General features: G+C 45.0%; 1 protein-coding gene across 1 annotated transcript in view; it reads right to left on the reverse strand.

Annotated features, from left to right (window-relative positions):
* BLTP3A (bridge-like lipid transfer protein family member 3A) overlaps nucleotides 1-25,393 on the reverse strand; it is a 35,608-nt gene that overhangs the window by 8,489 nt on the left and 1,726 nt on the right. Inside the window, exons 2-16 of the mRNA XM_064472353.1 lie at nucleotides 12,978-13,140; nucleotides 11,290-11,328; nucleotides 10,719-10,810; nucleotides 10,319-10,508; nucleotides 9,727-9,867; nucleotides 8,980-9,150; nucleotides 7,705-7,882; nucleotides 6,552-6,638; nucleotides 5,799-5,963; nucleotides 5,156-5,298; nucleotides 4,228-4,369; nucleotides 3,516-3,709; nucleotides 1,237-2,786; nucleotides 792-988; nucleotides 108-259 (exon numbers count right to left, since the gene is read on the reverse strand). Coding sequence (XP_064328423.1) covers nucleotides 108-259; nucleotides 792-988; nucleotides 1,237-2,786; nucleotides 3,516-3,709; nucleotides 4,228-4,369; nucleotides 5,156-5,298; nucleotides 5,799-5,963; nucleotides 6,552-6,638; nucleotides 7,705-7,882; nucleotides 8,980-9,150; nucleotides 9,727-9,867; nucleotides 10,319-10,508; nucleotides 10,719-10,810; nucleotides 11,290-11,328; nucleotides 12,978-13,140 — 3,604 coding nt within the window. The remainder of the gene's footprint in view (nucleotides 1-107; nucleotides 260-791; nucleotides 989-1,236; nucleotides 2,787-3,515; nucleotides 3,710-4,227; nucleotides 4,370-5,155; nucleotides 5,299-5,798; nucleotides 5,964-6,551; nucleotides 6,639-7,704; nucleotides 7,883-8,979; nucleotides 9,151-9,726; nucleotides 9,868-10,318; nucleotides 10,509-10,718; nucleotides 10,811-11,289; nucleotides 11,329-12,977; nucleotides 13,141-25,393) is intronic.

The following is a 25,393-nucleotide window of genomic DNA, read 5'->3' on the forward strand; positions in this document are numbered from 1 at the left end:
TGAAACAGCAGGGAACAAGCTCACTTACTAAATCAAACACCACCTCATGGTTCACTTCCAGATTCACTTAGAGACAAAATTACAGTGAGAAGGAACAGAACTCTGACCAGCTGAAGGCTGGGGTCTTCGCTCTGTGAAGTCGAGCTGTTTATTTCAGGAGACACTCCACCCTCGTCCTCTGCCATCAGGCTTGCTCTACTGCCTGTGTCATTGTGGACCTGAGGAAGATGCCCTGAGGGAAGAGGGTCCAGGCTGGGTTCTGAAATGGAAGTAATAATAACAACTCGTTTCTGTTTCTTTTTCTGGTGTTAAGTCCTGATCTCAGTATCTGCCTGAATCTCGCGGCCTATCAGCCTATACCATCCTCTAGGGAATTCTCTCCCGCTCCTCAGATTAATTTAAGTAATACAGAGCTGAAGCGAAAGATGTCCACTGAAATGCGCAGTGTACCCTACTTCCAACCAGCCCTTACTAAACCCTTCCTAAATGCTATGTACCATCCACCCACCTGCACGCATTTACAGCCCTTGGCCTAGTATGGGCAAATGCCTTAAAACACCACTGTGATGTGCAGGGATCACCCTCCTCACTCAGTTATACTCATCTCAAAGAAAAGGTACCTATAAAAGCAGAAAGAACCATTGTGGGTGAACTACTCACAACCTTCAAAAAGAAAGACAGGCGTAAGTGAATTCCATACAAACGCAGCATGACTCAGTTGCCCGTGGCAGAAAACTGTTCACCAGTGTGAAATAAGAGTGGGGAAGAGGATAAAGCCAAGCGCTTGTTACCAGAGTCCATGAGCATCACAAAGCCGTCACTGCCATCGCTGTCCACAGACAGCCCGTCCTCAGGGCCGCTCCCATCCACAGATGTGGCGTCAAAGGAATGCTGGGATGCTGTCCTCTTCATGGAGAAGAAACGCATTCGGCTGCTGCTGCCCCCACCTGGAGTCACTGCTCCCTCTTCTGCTTTGGGCACAGAATCCCTACGAAAAAAAAATGGAAAAGCAATAAAGGCAAACAGCTTAACCTCCAGATTATGCAGATATTGGGCTGGACGCTGAACACCTGCAAGTCAGACTTTAGTACACTTAGACCAACCCCAAGAGATTAAGATCTAACCTATCTCTAATCCAAATGATACAGAAAGAAAGAGAACAGTCGACCTACAGTTCCCCCCTTCCCTGCAGCCTTGCTGCTGCTACTGCGAAGCACAGGAGGATGGCCCACTCACTTGGCTGGGGGGAGAGAGAGCATTTTCTGCATGGTGGAGGTCATTTTCTCCCGGCTCAGGCTCAGAGCGTCTTTTGTTATAGACATGGCTTCTTTGGTCAAGTCCATAGTCACGTGCAGAGCTTCCTTCGTGGCATCCTTTGTGATATGCAGTGCACTAGACAACTCCACCTCTATGTTCTTCAAAGGGATGAGTTCTGCCTGGCCATTGAGAGTGGCGTTTCCTCTCCCCAAGGGCTGCGTGTCCGAGGCTGGACTAGAAGGGAGGGCAGGAGGGCTCTGCGGATGGCTGCTGGTCTCTGCTGGCCTTTCTGCAGCCAGGGCTTCCACAGCTTCACGTGCTTCCTCTATCAAACCTTTCTCCTCTATGCTCTTACTATGTGGAGCTGTACTCAGAGCTCCATCACTTGCAGATCTTGGGAGTCTCTCCAGGGGTACACTGGTTACACTGGTACCTGTATTTTCAACCCCACCATCCTCTGGGACCTCCGAGGTACTACATACTCCCCTCTCCGAACTGGTCTCCGATTTCAGCTCCTTCTCTTCGGCCACCAGCCCCTCCTTGCTGTCTGAAGGCGAGAGCTCAGACTCAATCAGGCTTGTTGTGTCAGAGTCAAGGGATCTGGGTTCCAAGACAGCGCCTGGTGCGGGGTTCATGAGTAGGGCCACTTCAGCGCTGTGGAACATAACTCCTACACAAGCAGACATGGAATCTAGGGGAGACCCAGTCACTTCCTGGGTATCTTGGGCCAACTGCTCCTGTAGTGTTTGTAGAACTTCTTTCATCCTGAGCAGCACCAAGTATTGGTAGTGGTTGAGCCGAACTTTGACATGAACAGATGAGGACACAAGCACATGGATATCAGCAGAGGCTTCCAGCTCTTTGTCATCTACTCCGTCATCAATTTCACAGTCAGATTCTCCCAAGACATCCATGGTCTCTGGGACCTTGTAGATGTTCTTCAGATCCTGGTCAGTCTTTGATCTTTGACAAACCCCATGTTCTCTGGAAAGGTTCTCATTCTTGGAGTGACTGCTAAAGCTGGCAGAAGGCTTGATTTTCAACTCAGAGGCAGCCAATTCCTGTCGTTTAGATATCTGAGCTTGCCCCCATCTCTTGGGAAGGCAGGCCCAAATGGAAAGAGGAAAAGGGTCAATAAAGCTAAGGGCTCTGCCCTTTGAGCTTTCAGCACCCTCGAAGTCCAGGGAAAGCTCAGTGAAATTCATAGACCACAGATCTTCAGAGGCAGAGGTTTTGTGTAGTAGCTGGGGAAAGCTTGGATGCTTCTGAGGCCTATTATCCACCTCATACGCATGGCGCAAGAAAAGGGTGTGGAGGAGGCTGAAATTCTCCTGAGACCTCGGGAACTTAGTGTAGCTGGAGTGGAAGAATTCCGAACTGGCAAATTTACGGAAGATGCTCTGGAGGTCCTGGCAGCTGCAGAAGGGAGCGTGGCGGGTGTTGGTGGCAGTCATCTCCGATGTGCAAATGCAGAGTGTCTGTGGACGATCCTGGTGGTCAGTGACTTTCTTCTCCACGGGGATGTTAAGCTACACAGAGGAGAAACATGTTAAAAGTGAAGTGGTGAGAAGGGAAATTAAGAGGCTTATCCTGGCCACTTACACGGAAGGTCAGCTGTGGAATATATAAACAACTGAGAAGTCCTGGTCTCTACTAACATCCCAAGAGCTGGACTAGACTTTCAATTTATCCCTATCTGAAAAATTAAGTAAAATTTATGAATCGGGGAAGAGGAATCAAACACAACAGAATTTAAAATTAGTTTTATTTTAGCTTCTTTTATCATCTGTGGCTTACGTAGCAGCTCAACTTACAACATTCACTTTGATCTTTCTCTGCAAGGACTTACTGTACTTTCAGGCCTTTAAACCTCCTCACAAAACTGCTAACAGGGGTATTCAATGACAAACACCATAGGATGCCAGTGCAGCAGATGTAGGCCCACAGGGAACAGTATGAGAGTCAAAGTGACTGCCAAAGGCCAGAAAACAACTTTTGACTGCTTGAACCATCAATTTCTCCTTGAAACTGTTTTCATAAATACTGACTTGCCTGCCTACTCTGGTCTAGAACACAAACACCTGTTTCACTGCCCATAGATCAAAACAAAACTAACACAAGTGGTAAGCAGAAGAAAAAGAAAGGCAGAGGTTTTGTTTTCTTATTCTGGACTCCAGCAATGTCCTGGTCTCATGTTCCTTCCTCAACAGGGAGGGAGAGAACATTGAAGACTGGGAAGGGAAGGAAATGAATGGTACCTTCAGCCGGAAGCCATCCAGTCGAACATCAACATGCTCATCATGCTTGCCTGAGTCCTCCAGCTTGTAGATGGCTTTGAACTGCTCCAAGCTGCGGTAAAGATCCAGACAGAAGAGGTTTATCCAGAGCACACTTGCTGTATCCAGGGTAAGCATCAGGCCATTCAGCTGTATATACAGGTTTGGGCATGGAACTACAATGAAACAGAATCGAGACAGGTTTATTATAGCAGAAAAGGCACTTCAGGTGATCTGCAGCTCAGTGTATAACCTGCACTGACAAAACCAACACAGAGGGCTTCAACACCCACTGGAAGACAGATCTCTTGATGAAAGGGAGAAGCTGTGATGCACCACAGAAACGAGGTGTTCCAGATTTCACATCAAGCCACCTGCAGAGTACCCAAAGCACCCCACAGTCCTGCTTCAGTGCTACTTAATAAGGCAGAATGCCAAGAGCTGGGCAGGCAGAGCAGCTCCTTAATAGATTCCTGGATATGTTATTTTGCAAACACAGCTTTGCCTCCACATTTTGCACCAGGCAAACTCTAACCCACTTTTCCACAGGCAAAAAAAAAAAAGAAAAGGCAAATATCAGAAAACTAAACAAAAAAAGGACGTCTGGAGAATACATAACAGGGTTAACACACCTAAAGAATTGACTGATTCGCTAAGGAACTTATGAAAGAAGGTGCTAACCTTGCTATATTACCTGGAAAGTCTTGATTGTCTGGGAAGTAATACTCTGTGAATTCAATATGGATTGCAGAGACCTGATCAGGAAGTTTGAAGAATTTTCGACTACATGAAAGCAAGGTGGAAGGTTTCTTACTTTGTTGACCAGCTGTAGAAACCTGGAAACACAATGGTATGCAGTTGTACAGGATTCAGATTTGACAAAATAAAGCGTCCCAGTAACCCTGCAGTCTTCCTTTTCTGGAATTCCAGGATAGATTCCAATCCACCTTGTTTACATATCAAACATACTCTGCTTTCGAGCAAAAACAGAACTTTTTTCTACCTGCAAATATTGTCAACTCCTCTCCTTTGAGGGGATTTAGTTCTTTGCGTCTCCTGTCACTGCTAGCCAGAGCTGTGACAATTAGAATTAGGTGATGTGAATAAACAGAACTGAAATCTATTCTAGCTTTCTTCAAGATAAACAGCATGTTGATAAGTCTGTTATAGTACCTAGTACTGATTATGCTCCTGCAATGGTTACAGGGTATAAGGGTGTAGGGACTGATCCAGTCCAGTGATGCTTTCTGGGTCAGAAAGCATGAGGGGGAGACTTATTCCCCTCCTCTGTCAAAAATCCATATCCTCACTATCTTCTCAAATGCATGAAATGTTTTACCTTGGGCCTACCTAATTGTTAATGCAAGTTCAGATGTGAACAGACACGGAGTGCAGACACTGTGGTTGCATGCGCATGCAATTTCCTCTGAACATGAAAATTATCAGCAGTTCATGCTTAGTTTAAAAGTCTTACAGACAAGATAATAATGGCATTTGGGTTCTTTGGGCAGAGTTTTGATTCTCTTAGATGACATTCTGTGTGGTTTATTTGAATCATATCAAATTAAATTTCATTTTTTAAAAATGACATGAACATCTCCAGACACTGCTCAAATCCCTACCTGGTGGACATCCAAGTCATCCACTCGAACCACCACGCAGCTGGATCGAAGCCGGTTCCAGGGAGGGTGCCGCAGTCGTGGCAGACTCGTGGGAGGTACACGGCCTTTCTCTGAGGGACTTTTATGAGGACTCAACGAAGTCTCTGTGGGGATGGAAAAGCAGCAGGGTTTTTCTCTTCTCCTTTGCAGCAAACTTCACCATCGACACCAACACATATGTGCTTACAGAGCAGAATTAACAGCCCCAAAATTAGAAACAGATGGGCACAGTTAGGCAGGAAAAAAATGCTGGGACTTCTGAAATAAGAACACTGTGGAAGATGAGTGTGCTCTGTAGCGAGAGAACACAGCCTTCAGCCAGGCTTTAAGTATTTAATTTACTCCTTATACACTCACTTATGGAGAAACTCAATAAATAAGCTAGGAAAGTTGCCACTGCTGTCTGTCCGTTCTTGCTGCAGTGTTATTCCAGTATAATAGTCACTTTCCTTTGCCGTTATATTTCTGATTTTTAGTGTGCTATGAATTTCTGCGCCAACAAACTAGCCTGCTAAACTGGGGAGAAGTAACTAGAGATGTTGCTGGATGGAGCAAAGTTGTTACCATCTCCTGCTTTACTAGGAGTTTTATCAAATACCATTACCTGGTTTCCTTTTGAAGGGGGAAAGTGGAGTCCTGGCAAATGCAGGGTCCATTTCTTCATGAAGTTTCTCTATCTTGCTTTGAAATTCACTGACCAGCTTCTTTGCCCACTGTCCCCGTGTTTCCATTGCTTCACTGTACCTCACCCAATGCTTGCAGGCATCTCCTGCATGAAAGCAAACAATCTGGCTTTAAAAGTGAGCTTCTTGGATGCACACAACCCTTCCATGCCACTCAGATGCATGCCAGTCTGTACAGCCTTCCTCTTTATTGATATCACGTCTGGAATACGAAATATGGGGCATACTAAGTGCTTGTGAAACAAGTGCAGGCTGTCACACAACAGAGCTGGTTCTACCTGCAAGTGTTCCAAATTGAAGTGTTGGGATGAATGCCAAGGTCACTTTTTCCTTGATTCTTCCCTCCTGGGAGACATCCTATAACCCCTCCAAACTGATTAGGCACATGTAAGAACTAGATCCATAGCTTAAGCAACTGCAAACGAATCCAAAGATTCAACTTTATGTCTTTACAACAGACAGCAGCTTATTCCTCTCTTTGTACTCTGCTCTGCCAGCCACTTGTCAGCCATCCACCAACAGGTAAATTAGTTTAACCCTGCCCATGAGGATTTAAGTCCCAAGTCCTTTGTGTAGTCTGTCTTCCAGTCATGCCCGAAGCCATATAGCATCACTGTTCTTCAAGTTCTTTTTTCATCCCCTTTCTCAAGTCTGGAGGCCACACACTCCCCTACCTGCCCTGTGGAAAGGGTAGTAGTCAAAAGCCATCCTCCTGAAGGTCAGCTGTATGGCTCCTCCCAGCATCCCATGCTTCAAAGCACCTGTGGAAAACAGAACAAAGGAAACCATGATCAGTTCTGCAATCTACATCCTGACCCAGGAGAATTCAGAACAACATCGCTTTGATTGCCACCACTGATTAATTGTCACCATGGACAGCATTAGGGTATCATCCTTTAGAAAGTTGTATCAAAATCTTGTCCTACGCAAGGAAAAGGACAACTGAATGTAACGGGCCACCAATTCATACCATAAGAACCAGGCCAAGAATCCCAAACACCAAAGCGCAAGATCCCATCGCTTCCCAGGTTCCTGCCAATTACACCTCCCACTACAATAACCAACACTTCTGTTGTGAACACTTGCTGGTAGGGCCAGCAAAATGATGACAAAACTGTGCTGAGATGTCGATAACAGCAGCTCAGGAGACAGCGATACACAGATCGGTTCAAAAAAATCTGGAATAGCAATGGATGTGGGTAGTAGAAATTTGTTTTCCCCTTTTTTAAAGGGAAGATGTGTAGAAACAAACAGCACAACTTGGATCAGAGATGGCTGTGCAAAGTGGGGAGAGGAGTACATTTGCCTCAAAAGAGAAAAAAGTACCAAGAAATATATCTCAGTAGGGGGAATCTAGGAGTAAACCACCTACTAATTAGCAAAGCCTTGCTTGAAAAGAATGTGGTAGGCAGTGGAATGGCCTGTCAAAGAAGGCAAAGAATCCTCATGGTTATGTGAATGTCCTGCACACTGCCAAAACAAACATTTTCTCACCAAGTGGAGTTATCACTCTTTATTCCCGTTGCTCAATACCAGACTGTTCTAGAGCATATCCTCTATCACTTCAGCTAGGTCGCTGGCAACCACGTCCACTGACGGACCTCCCCATGTTTGTCCCATGGAGCCAAGAAAGATTTTCTAATGCCTAGTTCAGGCATACAGAACTGATCCCTCCATCAGCCTGAACAACTGCCTGTTGCCTCATTGGGAAAGAGTAACATAGAAGATGCTTGTTTTCAAGGGGAAAATCCTCCTTCAGGAGAGAATATTGATGACCAGATGAATGTTTTCCTCCTGCGGTGTCTCTCCGATGCTGCTCTTAGTTACCTGACTCTCGAGTTTGGCTGTCATCGCAGATATGCAGATCCAAGCGCGAGATGAGGAGGTGGTACGATGACTCTTTCATGTCATGCTTATCAAAGTATTGACCAATGCTGCTTGCATTTGGGCTGACTCCAAATGGCTGAGACCAGGACTGCTGGGTACTTGGAGGAGGTGGTGTGATCTATTAGAGAGAAAAAAGCTTGGTAAGAACTAATAGAAAGAAAAAGATGTTATAATGTAATTAAAAATTTAAAACAACTTATGCAATCTTCCAGACTGCAAGGCATCAATTTACAGAAACTGAATTGGGAGTCCAGGAATCTGGATCCTTTCCTATGTTCTCATGAGCAAAATTCTTTGCCTGTTGTTCTGCCTCCTCTCCGTCTTGGAATATGCTTTAAGACTCCTGGATAAAAACTACTAAGAATTCCTGATCCCCCTTCTATGTAATCCCACTGCACTAGGTGCATGGCCCTCCTTCCCCAGGGCTTCCACCACCAGCAGCAATATTCATCTTCCCTCATCCTTGCCTCTGAAAACATCTTTTGTCCTCTGCCCTATGTATTTATTCTGTGACATTCATCAAACAATTACTCAGCACAGTGTTTTGGAAACAAAGAAAGTGGTAAGGGAAGTTCAAGGTTACTGGCAGGAGCAGCTGTACTAAGGGTCTGATACACCGTTAAGCTATATGCAAACCGAAGAACAACTGCAAAAATCAAGAGCTCTCTCTAGAGTATTAGGAAGAAACCAAGAAACCCGACCAACAACACTGAAATTGGACACCAATGTTTTCCCTTGAGCATCACAGCTCACTATAGTTTTGTGTCACAATATATTATACCAGAGCCCCTTTCCCCAGGCCTACGCAGACTGTCATTCAGAGGCAGAAAATATTATTTCTAGAACATATTTACTACTTGTTACCAAATCAAGTCTTCGTGGCACCCTCTGCAGCTTTCCATGTGCCGGCCTAATCCAGAAACCTATGCAGCTTAACACCACTTTTTCCCCACCATCAGACACAATCTAGCCTGTGACTACATATGAACATTCTCAAACATTTACTGGCAACAAATCCAACTCCTTTGGTCGCTTCATTACCCAACAACAGTCCACCATCCACACGATGCTGGCCTGGCACCAGGTAAGCCTACCGGTTCCCATCAGGGAGATGCTCTGTGAGCAAGGGCGATGCCACAGAAACAGAAATAGCCTCTTTCACCTTGTCTTTTCCTTTTTCCTGGCAGACCAACATCCAAATTGTGACTCACTCACCTGTACAGACTCTGGTGCCAAGCTTTTCCTCTGCTGTGCGGACTTCTCCATGGCTTCACTCAGAGACTCTGCATATTTCATCATTGCTTTCAGCTGTGAGTCTGTCAGCACCCAGAGCAGGTCGTCAAGGAGGAACATCAGCTTAGATGCCATCACATTGCAATCTTTGGTCTGGAAGAGCAAGGAGGAGTCGGGGGCTTTAGGAATGGCAACCATATACATACATTTTTCATAACACAGAATCTGTAGCAGAAGAGAGATGTTGCTCTGAAACTCATCTGAAAGAGAAGGTAACTCACCTGGTGGATGTCCACAGTACCTCCTCTGAGAATGAAAGTAGTCAAAGCTACCTCCTCTTTAGGAGGCAAATTGCTCACAGGTTTAAAAAATAAACAAAAAAGATGGTTTCTTTTTTTTTTTAATCTACTCTTCCTCGTATTTCTATTGACAGCTAAAAATACGGCTACTAGGCTTTAATCTGCCGATAAGAGATGACAGCTCTCCTTGGGATGTTGAAATGAATTTCAAAACTTGCTCCATACACGTTATCCCCCCCGGGAGATAAACTGCTTTGACATTTGGTAAGAACACAGCTGTTTCCAACAGAAAACACAGAGCGATACAGCAGCTTGGACTCAACATTTGTCAAGGAAAAGAACGGTTGCTGAGGAACGTGGGAGGAAACATGCATCATCACTGCACCAGGCAGTGAGACTGTATCCTGCAAAGTATGGAGGAAACTCTCACCCTTCTCTTGAGAGAGATCTGGATCCTCCCCTGGTTGGTAATGAGTCTCAGAGGAGTAGTCACAGGATCCTGATCGCCATTGTCCGTGGCATCTGCTTCTATCCGAAGTGTCTGCCAGGTGAGCTCTTTGAATGTCAAAACCTACCCAGAAGGAGAAAAATAGGAAAGTGCTGAGATTTTCAACATCTTCAAGGATTAAACTAAATGTTTAGAAGACGTGGGATGAAACAAGGCCACAGAAAAATCATTCAATGCATTTTTCTTCTGTGATCCCAGCACAAAACCGAAATCATGCCCCAGGTAACATCTAACCGACTCTCCCTCACACTGAGTTTAAGACCAGACAAACCACAAGGGCATTCAGAGCTTCTCCAGTTTCATTCTCCCAGAGGAGAAGAGCTCAGAGAAAGCCCTGAGCAGAAGTCAGCTCTCAGCCAGCCTGTTCCAGCAAACAGTAGGCAAGCTCACCAAAGCTCCCTACCAACACTGTATAAGAATTCAGACAACAGCCCGATCACCCCAGAGGGCTGGGGCAGCACAAGTGCCGCTCTTCTGTGTGCATTATGACAGGCAACGTAAGGCAACCCTGTACCTCTCCTCTCTGCGGATCAGTAATGCGGGTGAGTCGCAAGTCGCTCTGTTGCCAGTTTGGGTTGACACTGTAGCCTTGGAGCTGCCATAGCTCAAAAGAAGCATGAAAGGCCTTGGAGTGAATCTTGATGGTGATGGAATTGACAACAATAAACATCCCCTCCACGACCTTTTCAGCAAAGCCATATTCACTGCAAAGAGAAGATTCCTCAAAGTCATCACCTGTTACAATAAAAGGCCTGGTAGGTGTAGACCACATACAGAGAGACTCCAAGGTTTCTAAGCAATACTAGAACCACTTAAACCTGAGTGCAGAGAGGCCAATGGTTAACCATTGAGGACAACGGCCACCCATACCCCAGTAACATGTCAGAAAGAAACCACAGGGCTCATGGTCTGACCTTTGACCTGCAGCAAGAGCAATGGGAGACTGTCCGTTGGGTGGCCGAGGCTCCTCGCATGTTCGCATCTCTACCTCCACTTTATCCAGGTACTGTAAAGACAGTGCAAGGGAGCGATAAATACCAGACCAAGACTCAAGCTCAGCCTATCAGCCTTAGGCCTGAGACTCTAGGGCAGGGATAAACAAGCTCTGGAGTCTCTTGCCTCTCCAAGAGTCTCATGTGCTAAAGCTCTCATGCCACCAGTGCCAGGATCATTGGGTAATCTGAATCTCCAGAAGTGGGAGAAAACAACAGAAAAACAGGCACAAGGCTGCCCTGGACTTCACTGAGAGCTCAGCCCAGCTCCACCCTGCAGTGAAATGTGGGTCTCGTGGGAGGTCATGCATCGCCAAACAGGACTATTCTCAGAACTCCCCTTCCCCTAAGGGGAAAGGTCTAGAGGATTTAGGTCAAATAGAAAATTTGAGCATGTGCTTCACAGTTTCCCTTCGCAGACCTTTTCTCAAGTAGGAGAGATTAAAAAGAGGGAGGAAGAAAAAAAAGGAATGGACAAAAGAGGAAACATTACCAGGCAGATTGGGTGTGTTTTCAGCTTTGTCCACTGGATCTGAAACAATAAAGTTGAGGTTACAAGAGCTATCTTTGCATTGGAAAGTTTGAGAAATCACACAGAACCATTTGAGTGGAAAGCTCTTCTCTGAGAAATGACCACAGCGACAATCCATCATGTCTCACCGAATGCAGGTCAAAGAGGCTCACACAGACAAGGGAAAAGGAAAAGACATCCCAGCCACCAGGCCTATAAATCCAGCTTAGCTTTTGGCTCTCACATATCATCACGAGTAACAGATACTCTGCAGGTCAAATTCTGATTTTTCATATTCCTTTATGGAGAATGTTCTTGTCCTTAAAAAGTTTACAGTTAATTGCTGCTATTACTGGAAGTCAGTAATTCTTTTGAAGACTGCACACAAACGAAAAAGATTCACTTTATTTTCTTACGGCAACACTTATTCTGCAGTTCTCGTAGGAGGGAGAACAAATGTTTGTTACTAAATTAAGCAGATCTGACTCTAAAAACAGAGCGGATCAGATGAGCAAGACGGGCTCATTTTTATTGTCACTTGGCAGAGTAGAACCATATTTCTTTTATAGCACATCTCTTTGACATACTAAGAACTTTTGCATTCATATAATGCAATAACGGTTAGTACCAACTGAGATTAAACAATCTGGCATTTCATAGCAGCTGAAAAAAAAAAAAATCAACTTTTTGCTCTAAAAAGCACAAAGAGGAAGAATTTGTAAGAGGAGCTCAGTGTGCAAAAGTGCAACTGCAAGTGCATGCACAATTTCAGCAATTATTCATGTAAATGGGTAACTGTGGGCTAAAGGCTGGCTGAGTGCAGAGGGTGCAGCCTGTCACATGCACTACTGATGCATTTCTGATGAATTGCATTTTCAACAATTAAGACTTAAGTTCAATTTATTTTTACAATACCTCGCAGCATAATTAGGCTTTCAGAGAACTGCACTCCATTTCTCTCTCCTTCCTATTCCTGTCGGAGGTTTGTCTTACTTCTTTAGCATTAAAAAGAAAAATATCAGCAGGAATGAGGGAAGACACAGAAAACTCCTCTGCTGACAAAACAGCAGGGGAATGGGAGGGAAGGAGCAAACAGAGAGGTCTGCAAAATCCCAAGTGATATGGAGGTGATGAACAGGGAATGATTGTTCGCTATTTCTTCCAATAACAGTACCAGGAGGTTGTCAACTAAAACTAGCATAGGCAGACTCAATACAAGCAGAAGCAGATGCAGTTAAGCTATGAAATTCTTTGCCACACCACACTCTGGATGTTAAACAAGTGGGTCCAGAAAGCATCTGGGCAAATTCCTAGAAATTCATCAGAGGCTATTAAATACAAAGCCCTCACTGCTGGCTTAACAAGTCACCTGAAGGTGAGGAAGGGCCACACCACACTCTTCCTGTGCTTCTCTCAGCATCCTCCACCACCCACTGCCGGCCACCACCGGGGGGGGCAGAGCGCTCAGCAAAGGTGGCCTTTGGTGAAACCTGCTGTGGCTACCTCACAGCATGCAATTAGCACATCTCACATCTAAAGCACAGGGTTTGAGATGTGTGGATCAAATCACATCGTGATTCTTCATCAGAAATTCCCGAGTGACAAGCAGAAGCTGCCACTGGAAGGCCTCAGCCATGTCTGGGGAGGCGAGCGTGGCTGCCTCTGCTCACCCTGATAGATGCCTTGTTGCAGTAGACCCGAGTGATGGCAAGCCAGGTGGGCAGCTCCAGCACATTCTGCAGCACCTCTTCATCCAGCTCCAGGTTGGTCAGCTGCCCCTGCCCTTTCAGTGTGCTCAGGTTGATTTTGTCTGGAGAGAGATTCTTGGTAAACCTGCAAGAGAAGGAAGAGGAGGCTCTAAAAACAACCCCCAGCAAAGCTGCCAAGACCAGAGGAGCCTTTGACAGCACTATTTTAAGTATAAGAATCCGCTTGCTGTTTTGTTAAACCTTTTCTGACATTTTTAAACCCAGGGCATGTTGGTTGCTCGAGAAAAAAAAAAGTATGTCTTTACGCTTTGACATTTGAAGGGCTTTGTTTGTTTGTGTTTTGGTTTAAATCAAATTCAAGTTTGAGAAACTGAAAATTCCTTCTAAAGCACTGGGAACCTGGAAACCAGCAAAATTGCCCTTGGACAAAACCAATGAAAACCAAAGCCAAACTGCAACAAGTCAGCAATTTTACTAGCCCCAGAACTGCCACATCAGTGGTAAAAAGTTTAATTATCTAGATTCTTTTTGAAGCTTGTGACACAGGAAAGTAAAAGATCATTAGTAAATTACTTTTTTCGGCTGTCTCTTTAAACACCAGTCTCGTAATCCAGCCTGCGCTTTGGTCAGCAGGTCCAAGCATGCAACCTAACTCCCTCCCCAGTGACCAGCCCAAGCTCCCATCCTCCTTTTGGCAACCAGCAGCTGCTGCTCCCTCTGGTTGTAATTCCTCCTCCCAAGGGCCTCTGTTGTTTCCACCTCCCTTGTATGCAGCCTAGTACCTTCAGATCCCTAATGTGTCTGAGATTTAAACGCTATGGATGAAACTATTTCAGCAGGAATGCCCAAGAGCAGTCTGTTCCGGGGCAAATCTGAAAACATCTGACTTCATTAAAACCACTGTGGCCCCTAAGGAACCAGAAGAGCCAGTTCAGAGGGCGCTAGGCCACAGAGGCTGTATGCATGTCAGCAATACCTCACCAGGATGCCTGTCTCCATTGAGCAACCCTTCTGTGCAGGAGCCACCACCAAGGGAGCGCGGCAGCTTACACTGGGACACTCCGCAGTCACAGAATTCAAAGTTGAAGACTTCCTGCCAAACAACTTACCCACTACTGAAGCCAGGGCTTATTGCACACATTCCTCCACGCTAATTCTAATTCTGTACAGTGGTCCAGAAAGCAGAAGAGAAAGAAAGACCCTATTGTCAGCATAAGCAGGATTAGGTTCAGTTAGTCACACGCTACCATTCTCCCTCCTTTCCCCACACCAGCAGCGTGGGCTATTTCTCTGTGAAAGGCACAAAGGGCATCTTGATCAAAGTCATTACTCGGAGACGGTAGGAGGGACCAGAGCAACACTGCTGGGACAGCGGCCGATGTGCCAGGAGGAGCACACCGCAGGAGCACCAGGTGTAGCACAAACCCAGCGGAGACACCAGAGCACCTGCTAGTCAGTCAGCCCAGGGCTTCCTGGAGGAAAAATGCCCTTCCAAAGCACGCCTTTTGTTAGGAGAAAGTCTGACAGACAGTGAAGAGCCACAGATGTCAACTCTGTGGTACTGATGCAGCAACTCCTGGAAGAGGAGGGTGGCACAAACAGCTGTGAATTTTCCTACTACTGCTTTTTACCTTGACCCCTGCTACTGTCGAGTCTTCTGCTGCCACAGAAGCCTGAGTCAGACATTTACCATGTCATGCCGTCACCTCCCTCTCCTGAGCTGAAGGTACACACTGACAGCTTAATTAAAGACCGAGTTCATAACACACCTGCCAGCATCTCAGGCTGACACATTCACTTTAAACTCATTACTCCCTTTACCAGAGGCCCTCTTGTTTAAACACACCCAGGAAGGCAGCCAAGTTCAACACTGCTCCTCAGCATCCGTACAAAGAAGTAACATATTCCAGAGCGTGCTGCAGCGGCTGCTCCACTGGAGGGGAGATGCAGGGACAGGCTGAGCGTCTGTAAGGTCTGTGCTTGGAAGCCTCGTTGTGAGCACTCAATCTCAAACGCTGTTGCAATTAGACCAAATACCTTGAGGGCAATACATGAGCATCCTTGTCTTGCGTTAGTGAATCAGCTCTGTTGAAAGCTGCTGTAATCATGTCCACTGGAATTGGATACTAAGAATAAAACAAATAAAACCTGAACAGGTAGGTAATAAAAAGCACTTGGCACTGCTGAGCTCACAGGCTGCTGTGGGTAGTGATCAGCTTACAGGTGGGGAGAGGCTGAGGCGCAGAGCAGCTTTCTCACACCTGTAAAGCAAGGATCAAACCCTGGTGTCTCAAAACCTCATCCCAAGCTAAGCATGCTTAGACAGGGAAGCTGCTTTCAGCTGGTAATGAAGAAGCAAAATATGAGGACATGTCTAAACGGGGGAATTACTTTTATTTAGTGTGTACGTGTATCAAAAACACAGTAACAGAGTGAAAGGATGCTAAAGCTGTGAAACAGGACACTGGTGGAAAGGGTGCTATGAAACATGATCTAGCTAAAAACAAATAACTGTATCAGCTACAGAGGAAGGCTGCAGAAATCCTGCTGAACGGCTATGAAAGCTACCGTGAGTACTACCAGACTTTACACTAGAATCCTTTTCATGAGACATTCCAGATGCACCAAAATGTGCCATTCCATCCCACAAGAGAGAGTACAGACCCCACCGATGATGGGATAACAGAAGCTACAAGTTTTGTAAACAAAAATCTAGAACTGAAAACAATTCTCTTTTAAACCACAGAGTCAAAATTCCCGAAAGTATGCTTATTGCCAAGTCCCTGATTCTCAGGTTCTCTCCCTGTAAAGGAATCCCAGATCTTCAAATGGAATAATCTTCAAATTTAGAGACATTTTGATACATATAGTGCACGTTAGATGGGGCGTACAAGAGGAAAACTGATGAAGTGTGCCTATGAACTTGGGAGTCCATAGATGCCAAATCTTCATTACTTGAAAGGAACTGCTTTGGTCACCGTCAGGGGAAGGAAAAAGCAGTGAGAGCCGGCAATTTTAGATATTTGTTGGCAGACTCGCTCCATTCATACCGATCAACAGTAACATTTTTGGCAGCATGAATTGCTGGCTTAGAGAAAAGTGAATGAAAATGGTAGCTATTAGGAAAACTGACAGTGTGGGATATTTGCACTTTTTTTTGTTTTGCAACTCTAACAAAAGTCGGTAGTACTAGCCAGTAAACTCACAGGACAGCACTCCTTTTGAGCTTGCCAGGATTACCATGACAAAAGTCAAACCAGAAAACCTTTTCCTGTCTTCTATGGAATTGTCACTGCAGAGCCACAAGGGCATTTTGCATCTGTGTACACTTACACCAGCGTGCAGGCATCCACAATAACAACACCCGGAGCAACCTTTTGTCTCAAAGTGTCTGCCAGCCAGAAGCTGATCTGCTGCACAATAGCCGAATGGACCATCGCAGCCACCAGCATCCTGAGAAAGCCTTCCAGGGAATAAAAAGGTCTTGCTGCATTCACAGTCAAGGCAGTGGGAAATACAAGCTCCAAGCTTACAGCTATAGCCAGGGAAGTCCTGCTAGGTCAAGCCTCTTACTCAGCCCAGTGGTTTGCAGATTTTCCCTACAGTGTTTCCCACTGTTTCTTTCCACTACAGATGACAGGAGCATTAGGGCTCAATCAACGCTCGTAAGAAGCAGGCAGACACAGTCATTAACAACGCTATCCTAATTTCATAGCAGCCTGAAGGTCTCACTCTTTCCTAAGAGGCTAACAACACCCAGATGATTTAAACCTCAATACCTTCTTGGGATTGTGCCTCAAAAAATGATGTTCTTCACAGAAACCCTCAGCTCTCTTAGGCAGTTTCTGAGATCATTACTTGATTTGCTCTGAAGCCTCATTTCATGTTTTAGATGGGAAAAGCACATGAGTGTCAGTCTATTTGCTCAATCATCAGCTTGAATACTCAACAAAAAATGATGTCACTACTAAAAGAAGGACTGCCCAATTCATCAGCTTGCATATCCAGGGGCCACAAACTCACTGATTGCAAGAGGGAGTTTGGCCAAATCTGATTGCTGGCCCGAAGCCAGGCCATAATCATAAACAATAAATGTATGTTCACATTTGTAGCTGTCTGGCCACACTGTCTCCAACTGAGGAAATATGCAGACAACGTCGGGAGAAGACATCTGAAATCATAAAACAACTCTTCAGAACCATCTCTCTCATTATCTGCTGCCACATGGTACAGGAACACTCTCGTCAGTAGCTTCATACACTCAAAGTACATTTTCTGCCTCAGCCTCTTCTGCAGTTATTCAGTAATCATTGTCTATTGTATGTAACCCCTACCTACAGCTAAACACATTTATTTCTATTAATATCTTTGTTACTATGGTTATTATATGTGAGAACTAATTAGCAATACATCATTGACCTTGATTTTACTTAATGACAAGCATCATCCACTGGCAGAAGCACGCAACCGTATGGCTTGCAACCCTAGCCACAGTTGCAGAAAGCAAATGGTAAAATACTCAGAACACAAGAGACCCAGGAAAGGGGTAACTTGTCAGCTGCAATCTGAAAACACAGTGCCTTCATAAGGGAAACAAAACAGCAAGGGAAGCGATGAAGATTTTCTGCTTTAATTTGTAACACAAATACATAATCTAAGGAACTATGGCAGAAGGACAGAAATTAGACTTGGGAAAAACCCCTATATTCTGGCCAATGCAGATTTGCTCCTTGCCCAAAATCTTTCCCAGAGCCTTGTCTGTTTAGGTTTTGGATGGGCCATTTGATGGGATTTCCATCTTCCGCAGGAAGATCTTCCACAATCCAAAAACCTCTGTGATAGGACATTTCCCCTCATACTAAACCTTCTTATCGCATGTTTACTTGGAAAAATAGGTTCATCACTAATAAAAGACAAGGTTAGTGACTTCCAGATACAGGAAAACTTTCAAGGAAGACAGCAGCATAAGCTTTAACTGCAAGACACATGTCTGAGAATGAACTGAAAAATAATATTGGAGGAAATAAAACAGGGACAAGTGATCAAAACTTCTGTAAAAAGGAAAAATAGCTGCTTTGAAGACACATAGGAAGAAGTAGTAAAAGCCCTTTTACTTACTTAAGCTTTTGGTAAAACTGTGGAGCAATTTGTCTGGTGAGCACACGCAGCTCAAAATGGAGAGATTCAGAGTTGCAGACAAGGAAGAGAAACACGCTGAATTAGCAGAAGGCAAGACTAATTTACAGCAGCATTAGATGGTATCTAGCACTAATCCAGCTGGTATCATCCCAACTTAGCATAAAGCCATTTAGAATTTAACGGAATCTGATCAATACCAAAATAACCAGTTGTTTAGAAGATGGAAAGCACCACATCTTAATAATTAATGAACGTGATCTCTGTAACTCCAGCTCTACACTGAGTGCAGTAGGGCTGTACCCTAGATGTTGCCTAGGTAGGCAATACCATTTTCCTGTGTGGACAAAGAGGCCCCAATGCAATAAGCCTCATGACTTCACCCTGCTTAGGTCACACAACAAACTCCGTACATGTTACCATGTAACCCACTAACAGCCTTTGGCACCGTACTGGTGGGCTCCTTACCAGGGTGGATTTAAGTGCGTTGACGTGCCTGTATACACACACCTCTGGTGGCTTTAAATTATCAGCTTTCTGGTTTTCCAAGCTTCAGCTACATTGAATGAAAAAGGCTGGGCCACTCAACCACCCAAAGCCAAATGCAGTTTCACATGGGCCACAAAACATCTTTATAAGTAACCAGTTGTCTTGGCTCCAAGTAATCTATTGTAATATAACATGGCTAAGGTAAAAAGACTTCGAAATTCAATTCAAAGTTAAACCTGCAGCAGAAAGAAAAAAAAAAAAGAAAAAGAAAAAAATCAATGTTTCCAAACAGATTGGGAACCAGACTCAATTACACAAAGAAAAAATGTCACCTCAATCCTCCCTGAAGTCTGCATCCTCACTTAGGCCCCTGAGGGCACTTTCTTGCCCCAAACAGAAATGGCTCCTAAGCATTCTGAATACTGGAAAACTGCAAAGGCTCCAGACCAGGTGCCCTTCCTGCGCCACACCCAGCTAATTTGGTACTAGGAGACCTGTAAAGCAAACCATAAACTAATCTGAAAGGTAAAGAGGCCGGGGTTTTGGCAGGGGCTGAACTCCATCTCGCTGAGGAACTGTTTTACTATTTCTAGCTCATCGGCTGGAAGCTCAGTAAAGTTTAAATGCCAGCTGCCCCATGCTCTGAAATCTGGAATGCAAACTCTTGTCAGCTGCCAGGGAATTTCCCAAGACTAAACCTCAAGCAAATAATAATAGCACATGAAAGAATACTAGGAAGAAACATAAATAAACACACTAGTCAGGAGCCCCACTTCTCAGATTTTAAGAAATTATTCACCCTGCAATGCAATCTGCATTTTTGTTTCCAGCCTGCAGAAAATAACAGGTTATTACATAAATCAGACTCAGCTGAGCAGCTGCAGAGGAGGTAAGAGCTCAAGGAGCCTAGGAGGAATACGACAAGGGGAGAAGAATCATATTTAAGAGCCCCTTTTCCTGACCCACCACTTAGTCCAAAGAGTAGCAGTGGCGTGGAGAGGTTCCACGCAGCCAGTGCAAGGCTCTGCAAAACCCAGCGGCTGATGCAAGGATAAATCCAGCCACATTTTCCTCCTGAGCTACTGAAGCACAATTTATTTTTGCAGCAACAAGAGCCTATTTAGCATTCCACAAAACGCACACACTTCTCCCTCAAGCCCAGTGGAAGTGATTGGAAACACCTTTCATCCAGCAGCTGACACATGCTTTGTAAAACTGACAATTTGGTTCTTCTGATAAACTGCAGCACAGCAACCCTGATTTTAGAGATTATTCTCTCTGAAAGGAAAATGCCATGTCCTGTTATGGGCACAATCTCTTTTCCCACCCTTGTCTTGAAAAAAATAAGTGATAACTGGAGTATTATGGTGGAGTATGGAGTAAAGTACCACTTTGCTCCATAATAGCCTAGGGTTCCACCTTTCCATCAAGAATTTCTCAATATTAAAACTTTAAAAAAGCCTTCAAAATGTACACAGAAATTTCCAAATTACAACATTAAAGGGTTTGCATCCAGCCTTAAATGCTTTGCTAGATGCAGCATGTAAGAACTTAAGAGATGATTATTACCGGCGGTTCAATGCCGGATACCTCAGGAGCTCTGCCTGATGGCCTGAGAAAGAGCAGCCACTGCTGGAAAGGAGCCTTGACAAAGCTTCTTTCTTATAAATTGGCTCAGGGCTTCACGCTACCAACCGTTTCCATCCCACTCCCAAAACTGCTTTTATTTGCTAGTGTTCCCAGGACTATTTTCAAAGCAAGGTACAAACTGGCTTGTTAGTATTCTCTCTGCTTAACTGCTGGGGAAACTATGACACCAAATGATTAAGCGACTTCCCCATCGCCACACGAAGCACCGTGCTACCGACTGCCCTCCAGAGCCAACCGCACGCCCTACCCAACACAGCCCCTGGCGGGGGAGCTGCGAGCCTCTCCCATCCGTCCCCAAACCCTCCCACTTTGAGACATGTGCCCTGCTGCTCTCAGCCGCATGAAGATCAAGATGCAGAACTGAAAAATTCAGGGAGGCTATCCACACTTGGGTTACCCGCTCTCTGTAACACACTTGTGTTGCTCAAGTCCTCTTCAGCCACACCAAAATGTGTGCAAGCCCCTTGCAGGTATGAGAACACAAATGCATCCCTCCTCTGCTCTTCTCTGCTGTTGTCAGTCTGAGTGCTGGCTGCAGGAGCGGGTTATTTTGGGCTTTTGCTACCAGATTTGTTTTTCAAGCCGTCATGCTTTGGATTCCAATTTGTGTGCCTTGTGGCACCTGGGCACCAAAGAAATTATTACCTGGCTGAACAGAATGCTTTGCAGATGGAAAAGTAATGGGGTTTTTTACCATCAATTTTTAACTGCTAGCATCTTTGTGGTTTCCCGTATTTCCCGTAGCTGCAACAGCTATTTTAGGCAAATTACCATCTTCAGCAGTAGACATCTCCCTGATCACTGAAGAAGGATATTAAAGCAGCTAAAGCCAGAATTGCAATGTTGGTCTCAATTCTAGCAAAGAGACTGTCTCAGGCAAAGGTTCTCCAGAGATCTCTTCTGCCTAAATCACTCTGAGATCCTGTTGCTTCATCAGGCCTTTCCCAGACACAATTTCCTTGCTTCCCCCCCTCTGCCACTTTAAACTTCTTCCAGTTAATTTAGAATCAAGGTCAGGAAACTCAGAGAAACCCCAAAGTGGTAAGCACACACCTTATACTGACGGTAGGTGTTCCTAAATCAGAGGGTTTCCAACACATTTACTGAATGTGCCACCACTTTGGCTGTCACTGCAAGGGCACAGCTGCACCTCAGCGTTTAAGTATGCAGCAATGCTGCAAAACACTTCAGGACAAGTGAGAAGTAAATAGACCAGAGAATTCAAGCTGCATTTTCTTATAGTGATTTCCAGATTGCAGCATTTAGCCAAGAAATCTAAGCACTGAGGGGAAAGAAGTGCTCTTTGGGCTTCGGGAATTCCCCAACCCCTCCGTGTTGGACAAATGATTCATATCTGATAACTTGACCCGACCTTCTGCCCAGCCCCAGGGCCCATCTCAATGATTCCTGAACAGCAGAGACTGAATCGCATTTTCTTGGCTGAAGAACAACTGCTTCTGCCTCTTGTCCCCATCTTTTCTGAAGAGAAGGAAGGGTCTCCTTAGGATAACACATCTCGCTTCTGCCATCCTGACATCAGAGAGCATCATACCACCAAACAGCAGGATGGCCATCAGCTGCAGTGGCCTTTCTTTGTCCCATCTTAGCTTGACAGCATGTCTTTGACTGTGTGGGTTGATAGAGGCCAGGCAAGGAGGTCACATACCTTTGAGCATAGAGGCACACAACCAGCTCCACAACTAACTTTAGAGCTGATGCACTAACGCTACAGAACAGGCAGGGCTCACACAGCAGCGAGCAGTTCTACATCTTGGAGCCAGCTCTGAATTCCTTGCGTGTGGCACAAAAGTAGCACAACTGCGTGGAAGGGGTATTACCAAATGAACTTTTACGGCCAGGAAGGGATTCTGAGACTCTTACATCCAAGTTATGAAACAACAGCCCACAAAAGCCCACGCATTCCTAGCTCAGCACACTCTGCAACACCCACATATTCCTAACCGCTAAATTGGTCTAGAAGAAACTAAAGATACACTATCGGCTTTCCTGATATTTTCACTTATCAGCTAGCAGTGGGTTTACCTGTTGCAAGGACTAGATGCAATTGCAAATGGGAGAGGGGAGGAGTCAAGGCAACCTTGTCTGGAAAACCGGATATATGGCCTAAATGCTGGGAAATGAGAAGAAAGGCTCTGCTCAGATGCAATACAATTTATGAGGAGTTACATGATGCTGTTTCTTCTGGCTGTGTACTTGACCTACATCTACAAGCATCAAAGTATTACATCCTGCACATGCTACTCAGTTGTTTTGTTTCTAGGTTTTTTTAATACACTGTTTCTAAAGCCCATCTATTTATCTGGAAAGGTGGCTCCAATACTATGCTGTGCAAGACACTTCTGCCACACCTCATCTTCCTCTGCATGACATCAGGATGGATGGTGAGTGACAACTGATGGCACCATCGATAAAAGTAGCTGTGCAGCCTTGCACCTGCCAAAGATAACTTGGCTTCAGCCTGCATTGGAAAGGTTGCACTGTCCAAAATGTTACCCGTCAGTCAGCAACCTCCAAAACCCGGGAAAGGAGGAAAGAAACCAACCAACAGGAGCAAAGCACAGTATAAGATGACACAGAAGACCTTGCTACAAGCACCATCTTAATCCCTTCCACAGTTCCCAGTCCTGCTCCACAGCAACATAGCACCCTGCAGATACTGTCCCGAGCATCACGTGAAACAGCAGCTGAGATCCTGCGTGCCCAGTAATGCGATGTAACAGACTGGGAATAAAACAGAGGAAAAATCGCAGCGGCACTCAAGTACTTCATACGCTCAGGGACGAAGGGCCTCCATGAGCGTTAGGCCCTGTTTACCAGCATGGCTCCAGCAAAGACAAAGCCGCCAGCCCAGTACCACCTACATTTCTGTTGTGCACGTCTTATCACCTGGGCCAGCTGCTTGGACTGGTGGCTCAAGCACCGCACTCTTCCCTCTGCAAACAGGTCTCATTCCCCTTGCTGGCTTTCCTCTGTATTTTCTCAGCAACAGTGCTGGTGTTACCTCACCCAACTTCTCTCTCTCATTTCTCCTCTGCTTCCTTCTCACGGTGCTTTCAGAGATTCCTGAAGTTCCTCCATGGTTCCTGTCAAAGCTGAATACACTTGTGGTCTCCTTCCCCTGCATTCAAACCTGCTCCTGAAACCCCAGCCCAGCTCCTCCACTGCCATCAGCTTTTCTTTCTTTCAGAGGCTTCTGGCTCAGTGGCTCTTTCACATCAGTCCTCTGGAACTGGAACAAGCAAAGCTATTATCTGTTTATTTTCTCCACCTAACTTATATTCTTTTCTTCCAAACAGAAGGATTACATGTTGCATTTCCTCTGCAACCCATGTAACACACACAATTAGGTGGTCTGTTAGGGCTGATCACGCCACAAGCTCGCATATTTGTAACAAAAGATGTTACAAAGCAGCCTTCAAATGCATCGGTGGATAAAAGCTTCCTAATGAAATTACATAAAAATAGTTTTGATAAGGATTTCCACTGCAGTGCTGAGAACTCAAATCCCAGAGTGTTATGTTAAGTAAGTTTGGACAGTTGGCCTTGGCTCAGTTTCCCTGTTTGGGGATAAACGGGGATAAATACCACTTTTATTTATACCACTCTGAGATCAAGCATCTACTACAGCTGTCCTGAGCACCATTTTAAAAAAAAGACAATCAAAAAGGGTACTTTCAAACAAAACCAGGAAGAGGTAAAGGCAAATCACTGTTTTACTTTAAAGCCATAGATGTGCTTCCATAAATAATTACAGACTGGTGAGGCCAACTGAAGTACTGCTCTTGCTGTCCAGCCTGGGAGCAGTTCAAACCACACCAAAATTCACACACACAGCAAGCAGCTGGTGCTTCAGACAGCTCGTAGGAAGAGCCCTTTGTCCCAGCTATAGTGGTTTGATGTTTGGTTATAAACATGCTCCTGCAGAATCTGCCGCCCCAGGACTGCAGCCACGTGCCAGAACCAAAAAGTGAAACCACCTAATCTGTTTTCTTTTCCAAGCTAAATATAGGACAAAAGAGTGAAAAGCACAGATGGTGAAAGCACTGCAAGTTTTCACATTCTTCTGCTCTAGGAATTTAAGCTGCTAGAGCACAACACAGGCTAAGCCTTCTAAAATACATTCATAACTCAGCTCTGTCACCGACGGCAAAGCCCAGCTTTACAGATCACCACAAGTGACCACTGTCATCCTATTTGACATGTGATTCACTTAATCTGAACAGTTGGTGTGAAGTAACTCTTTCGTATTTTCCTGTGAAATATTTCCATAGCGACCCTTCCTTGTAAATTTCCACACAGAAAAGGAACGAAAACACACCCCATGCAGAAATGACTTCAAATGACATAACAAGAAGAACAAGGAATTATTTCATATGCAAACAGAAAGCAGAAAATAAAAGTAGATTAAAGATTCAGTAGCAAAATTCTTCTGGGCAAATGAGCATAGCTGAAAGACAGACCCGAAGGGAGTGTGAAGCTGAGGTATTTAGAGGAAATAAAACTGGAATGGAAGAACATTCTTTTTTATAAAAAATTAAACTGTTCAAAAGGCTCTTCTGAATAACGTTCACAATAACTATGCAAGAGAAGGGCAGGATCAGACCAACCACCCCAAGTGACAGAGCAAGTCCAGTTAGTAGGAAAACAGGTAAACCTCCAGATTTTTCTTAACTCCCTGTTCTCCCTTAGACTGCACAAAGCAAAACACTGGTGAACGGTGCCAACCGGCCCCATCGGAGGGGAAAAAGGGGGCACTTTGAGCAGGAACGTGTATGTAACAGCGCAACGTAGGGGAGGCTGAAAAGCAAAATTAAGTAAAAGCACCAGCAAGAAAAGTGTTATTTCCTAAAGAAAGAGAATAATCCATTAGAACAACACACACTGTTTCATCCTGGGAGGAGAGGTACCTAGGAATAAAGCCCAGCTCTATTTCAGCCTCCATTAATAACTGTTCTCATCCACCTCTCCTTGTTATAAATACTTCAGTGCCTCCTGACAAGAAGGCTGAATCCATAATGGGCACGACATGCCGATTTGAGGTGGAATGAGACAGAAAGCTCGGAGATCTGTGATGTCAGGTC

Source organism: Phalacrocorax carbo, chromosome 23 (assembly GCF_963921805.1).
Source record: "Phalacrocorax carbo chromosome 23, bPhaCar2.1, whole genome shotgun sequence".
NCBI lineage: Eukaryota > Metazoa > Chordata > Aves > Suliformes > Phalacrocoracidae > Phalacrocorax > Phalacrocorax carbo.